The sequence below is a fragment of the Oxyura jamaicensis genome, unplaced genomic scaffold (assembly GCF_011077185.1).
Source record: "Oxyura jamaicensis isolate SHBP4307 breed ruddy duck unplaced genomic scaffold, BPBGC_Ojam_1.0 oxyUn_random_OJ69337, whole genome shotgun sequence".
Lineage (NCBI taxonomy): Eukaryota > Metazoa > Chordata > Aves > Anseriformes > Anatidae > Oxyura > Oxyura jamaicensis.
Window position 1 is genome coordinate 1 of NW_023309330.1, and position 850 is coordinate 850.

At 64.4% G+C, this 850-nt stretch overlaps 1 protein-coding gene across 1 annotated transcript; it reads left to right on the plus strand.

Moving 5' to 3' along the window:
• Nucleotides 1-6: 6 nt before the first annotated feature.
• Nucleotides 7-649, plus strand: TIMM50 (translocase of inner mitochondrial membrane 50; the record flags this gene model as incomplete). The annotated part of the gene is made up of 3 exons (XM_035313887.1): nucleotides 7-172; nucleotides 251-357; nucleotides 473-649. Coding segments are annotated over 3 exons (378 nt in total), but the record flags the coding sequence as incomplete, so codon positions are not given.
• Between the last annotated feature and the right edge of the window lie 201 nt (nucleotides 650-850).

Genomic DNA, 850 nt, shown 5'->3' on the forward strand with positions numbered 1-850 from the left:
CCCCCCCCCCCCCAGGACATCTCGTGCCTCAACAGAGACCCCGCCAAGGTGGTGGTGGTGGACTGCCGCAAGGAAGCCTTCTGCCTGCAGCCCTACAACGGGCTGGCGCTGCGCCGCTGGGACGGCAGCTCTGACGACCGCGCGCTCTATGACCTCGCCGCCTTCCTTAAAAGTGAGCGAAAAGCCCCGAAGCACCCCAAAAAACCTCGGCTTCACCTCCTCACCCCATCCTTCAACCCCACCCCCCCAGCCATCGCCCTGAGCGGTGTGGAGGACGTGCGCACGGTGCTGGAGAACTACGCGCTGGAGGACGACCCGCTGGCCGCCTTCAAGCGCCGCCGCTCGCAGCTCGAGGAGGTTTTTGGGGACAGGGGGGACGTTTCTGGGGCCGGGGGGGGGCCCCCCGCCAGGGCCTGGGGTCCCGTTTGTGTGGGGTTTGTAGGGTTTGAAGGGATTCTGGGTCTCGTTGCAGGAGGAGCAGCAGCGCCTCGCAGAGCTGGCGCAGGGCAAGAAGCCGCCGGGGCTCTTCCTGGGTGCCCTCGCTGGCCGCCTCTGGCCCCGCTCCAAGCAGCAGTGACCCCCCCCACGTCATCGCCACCCCCCCCCCGCGTGTCCCTAGCCCCCCTATATTGTCCCTGATCCCCCTCATTGTCACAACGCCCCGCAGCACATCCTGAACCCTTATTTTTATTTTTTTGGGGTTGGTTGGACCCTGCTGGGGGGGGAAATAAAAGGATTTCTTGGAGGTGGGGGTGCTGCGTCCTGCTTTTTTGGGGTGGGGGGACAGTGGGGGTTCCCTTCACTTATTTGGTGTCTTTATGGGGGGATGTATCCCCCCAAATGGGGTTTT